Source organism: Ornithodoros turicata, chromosome 2, assembly GCF_037126465.1.
Source record: "Ornithodoros turicata isolate Travis chromosome 2, ASM3712646v1, whole genome shotgun sequence".
Classification (NCBI taxonomy): Eukaryota; Metazoa; Arthropoda; class Arachnida; order Ixodida; family Argasidae; genus Ornithodoros; species Ornithodoros turicata.
In genome coordinates, this window is record NC_088202.1 from 47844883 (window position 1) to 47849222 (window position 4340).

A 4340-nucleotide genomic window follows, 5' to 3' on the forward strand; every position below is an offset into this window, starting at 1 on the left:
TGTCCGTACTTTTTAACGATCTATCGTGCTCCCTAGCTCTATCATTGATGCATCTACCTGTCTGTCCGATGTACACTCTACCACAGGAGAGGGGAATTTCGTACACGACACTTACGCGACATTCCACGTAAGGCAACATATGTTTTTTACCACAGCTCTTCACATCAACTGCAGGACCGTTAACCTTCCGGCAAAGAGCTCCCAGTTTCCAAGGGGCCCGTGTGTGTCTTATGTTTCCTCCCGTGGTTGTTGTTTTCGCGCTGTGTGTTTCCTGTCTACAATGAATTACCAACTAGCCCAACAAAGCATTTTGTTGAAAGTATAAAGTACCGTCAGGTATTCGAAAGAAATGAAAACAGAAAGTGCTGCGCAGAAACTGTGGTTGAAATGCAACACCATTTATGAGTTCATTGCGGAGACGGAAACAGTGGCGACGGAATATGCCCGCGATAAGCTCGTAAATGACGTTACATTTCAACGACTGTATCTGCGTAGACACTTCTCATGTAGTTTTATTATGCGGACATTAAACAACGTTTTGTACCAAGGAATGGAGTAGGCCAGTTATGTTGCTCTATAGCACAAATATCTGATTAAGTAAGCGCCCAACATTTCCCTTTACACGTGAGCAGTAAAAATTAGTCAGAAACATGAAAAAAAAGTCAGAAACATGAGAAGTGGAGAAGGAGCGTACGCAGAACGGTGCCTGCTTGATTTGACGTGGTTTGAAAAGTAAATGCAGTTATGCTTATTGGTAGTGCAATTGTGTCGTGACACATTGCCTTTGTGTTGTCGCTTTCAGACATATGTCGGCACAGTTCCCTTAGAAGTCGTCCCAGGACGCACATTCCCCCAGGGCGTCAGTCGTGACGCTGCCCACCTCTGTGAGGCCGACAACGGCGAGTCCTTTCAAACAGCACCACCACCACCACCACCGCCTTTGTGTTGTGGATTAATTACTAGACTGTTGTGAGCTCGGACAGAGTAAGCCTGGCAGGCTTATTTGCGACATGCTTCAGTACGGTTTCAGATAGATTCACGTTGCGAATGCAGTGTGCCTGCAAGTACCGTCCTCTCTGTAACGCTGTCCATATTATTAGGCTTCCTTTAAGTGTATCTTGCTGGCACTGTGCGTGTGAAAAAAAGAGATTTTGGGAACAGAAAGTAGCAGAACTACACCGCTTCATCAGCGTGGACTCTATTTACAATAAGTGTTCATCCATTTCTCCTTTCTCTCGCTAAAGGAAGTACCTGACCGCTAAAAACGTCAATGCAGACAACAGCAGTAAGCTATTAGCCACGCATTTCCTGATAAAAGCTGTTTTATGGAACATAGAAAATGAAAGCGTTGCACCGGTTCGCGAACCGCTTCGGCGCTGCGAACCGGTTTGCAAACCGGTTCTATTTTTGGCGTGCCCGAACCGGGACTGAACCGGAACGAAATCAAAGGAACGCGAACCCGAACCCGAACCGAGCCTGTATTTTTTGCGGTTCGACACCCTGCATCAAACCTCATCTATGCTTCAATCAACCAATCAATGAATGTTCTGATTGGTTATGTGCACATGAATAAATAGTTACTTAGTATCAGGTTAACTATTAATTATTATTTAATTAACTAAACCACTAATCAACCAATCGAGAGATCGATACCAAGTACACATAAAGTACGGAGGATTCACCCACATGTAATATTACATGGCCCGTCTCACGTAAACATCGTTGCGTTCGCGCATAAACGCTATCACATTTAACATATTCGTACAGCATAATTCATAATAGATCTTGTCGGTTGTTATTACATTTCAGCTGTTTAAGTCGTGCGGGACAGTTGTAGAGGACGAATGATGACCCTTGCTTCAGACTGTTCACGGAAAGAGCTTGCAGGCGGGAGGTCCCTATACTAAAATATGTTCATACTGCGTCGGGCGCTAAACGCGCGTCGTCCATATCGCACGTAAAACGGTAACATACATTATCCCCTAGAACTCTCTGACGAGTGCTCACCGATTTGTCACTGATTTCCTTCTTTCTCCGTGTATCCCATCTGTAACGGATGTTTCACGAAAATCCCCCTGATGAACAACAGAAAACCGGCTGGCGGTATCGAATTACTTTTTGTTTAATGTGGTTCAGACACTGTCCAAGAGCTGACCAGAGAGTGACTCATTTCCATACGCGCTCATTAATTGAATAAAAGTTCCAACATCTAAGTTTTACTACGGACGCTTTCGGCACCTGTACTGCAGCGACCGACCAACTTCAGCAAAAAAATATTCAAGACAAACGAAAATGACGTCAACATTTACTGTTTCTTTTTCTCTTTTCAAATAATTATTGAGGAGTGCGATGGCAATGAGCCCTTTCGCTCAGCTATCTGGCTATCAATTGTTCCCCGGCGTCGGGAACTTGGCGCCCCCATCGCCCGGCAGCAGCCGCAGTAGCCCCCTCCTGCACCAACGGTTGGGTCGCCGCAGGAGGGAGACCCCCACGTATAGCTGTGCGTGGCTTTCCCGTGTATGGGGAAAGGGGGATCCTGGCGGTTGAGTGGACCCGGAGATTGTTTAGGACCCTTCTGGGCCCCTCCGGGAAAGCAACACACCGCTTTGGCCCCTGCTTCCCATAGTCGGGTGGTCCTGGAAGACCCGGCCAGGATTATTCAGCTAGTCGCCATCTCCCTTTTCATTACTTTCTCTTCCTTGGTCTCCTTCTTTCTCTCCTTTTCCTCTTTTCACCTTCTTTGGCGGCAAGGGTCAACCTTGGGCAGTCTTTCACTCTCCAGAAGCTGCACTTGGATATAGTGCAGAGGCAAGTGTTAGCGTGTGGGACACGTTCCCTCGTTGGGCTCGATGGTGGGCGACACACCTCCTGCACTGAATCAGTCTTCTCTTTTATGGATTCATCTCGTATAAAAAAAACATGATCAGCGCCAAAAGAGGCGCTGCACCGATGCACCAGCTATGCAAATCCTCGACTTGACTCCTGAACCTTGGTTTGCGAAGTTCCTCATAGTCCACTCGGAAGATGAGACCAAACCCATGGCTAAGGTATCCCCATTCACTATTGCAAGAGACTTAGAAAGGACAATAGGGAAGTCTTATAATGCTCGAAAGCTGACCACAGGAGATCTCCAAATTGAAGTAACCACAAGGCAACAAAGCTCCGCTCTCCTATCACTTGACAAAATTGCCGATATATCAGTCACTGTGACCACACACCGAACACTTAACATCGTGAAGGGCGTCATCTCAGAGTCTCAACTCCTTGACTGCTCAGACACTGAGATCGAGGAAGGGCTTAAAGACCAAGGCGTTGTGACGGCGAGGAGAATTGTGATGCGTCGGGATGGTAAAGACATCCCGACGAGGCACATTGTCCTTTCCTTTCAATTGCACAGGCTTCCTCAGACCATCAAAGCAGGCTATCTTAACTGCCATGTACGTCCGTATATCCCGAATCCGCGACGCTGTTTCAAGTGCCAGCGTTTTGGACATGGTTCGCAGGTCTGTCGAGGACACGTGATCTGTCCAAAATGTGCTGGCTTGGACCACTCTGCAGAGTCCTGTGCAAACGAAGTCCGCTGTGCAAACTGTAAAGGGAACCACCCAGTCTACTCCAGGTCCTGCCCCCGTTGGCAGGAAGAGAAAGAAATACTCAAAATGAAAGTAACACAGAATATCTCATACAGAGAAGCAAAGACACAGGTAGAATTTGCCAGAAAAGGCACGTTCTCCGAAGTGGTGCGCCGGGGAGTGGCACCACTGCGGAAATCTGTGGAGACGCAGACTTCTGGGTCTCCACCCCACACTCCCCCCACACAAGAAAAGCCTGCGGAGAGCTTGCTTCCGCTGGCACCAGCTGCTCAGGTGGGCAGCCGGGAAGTAGCGGCCACAACCTCTACGGAGGTTGATGGCGAGCTGTCAGTTTGGGACGGGCTCACAGGGGGCTCATCCCAGGCTGCCACACACACGATGGATGTTGACGATGATGACTGCATGTCGCAGAAATCATCGTCAAGCCTTCCCCCCAATCCTTCCCCATGGAAGGAACAGAGAACGAAAAAAGGAGGCCGAGGCAGGGGTAGAACGTCCCTAGGGAAACATAAGCCCCCAAGGGTTACACCTCCCACATAATGTACAGTCTCTCTTTGTTGCTATTTATCACTACTTTCTTTATGGGACAGGTAATCCTTCAGTGGAATTGTCGAGGCCTCTTTTCAAATATAAATGACATTCACGACCTTTTTGAAAAATACAATGCAGTCTGTTTTTGCTTACAAGAGACATATCTGAATGAACAAAGTGTAAACCCATTTCGCAGGCACAATGTTTTCAGAAAGG

The 4340-nt window shown here is 47.6% G+C and overlaps 1 protein-coding gene across 1 annotated transcript; it reads left to right on the forward strand.

Moving 5' to 3' along the window:
• Positions 1 to 2960: 2960 nt before the first annotated feature.
• Positions 2961 to 4133, forward strand: LOC135384603 (uncharacterized). Its single transcript, XM_064613801.1, has one exon. The coding sequence runs from the start codon at positions 2961 to 2963 to the stop codon at positions 4131 to 4133; it is 1173 nt and encodes a 390-aa protein (XP_064469871.1).
• Positions 4134 to 4340: the final 207 nt, after the last annotated feature.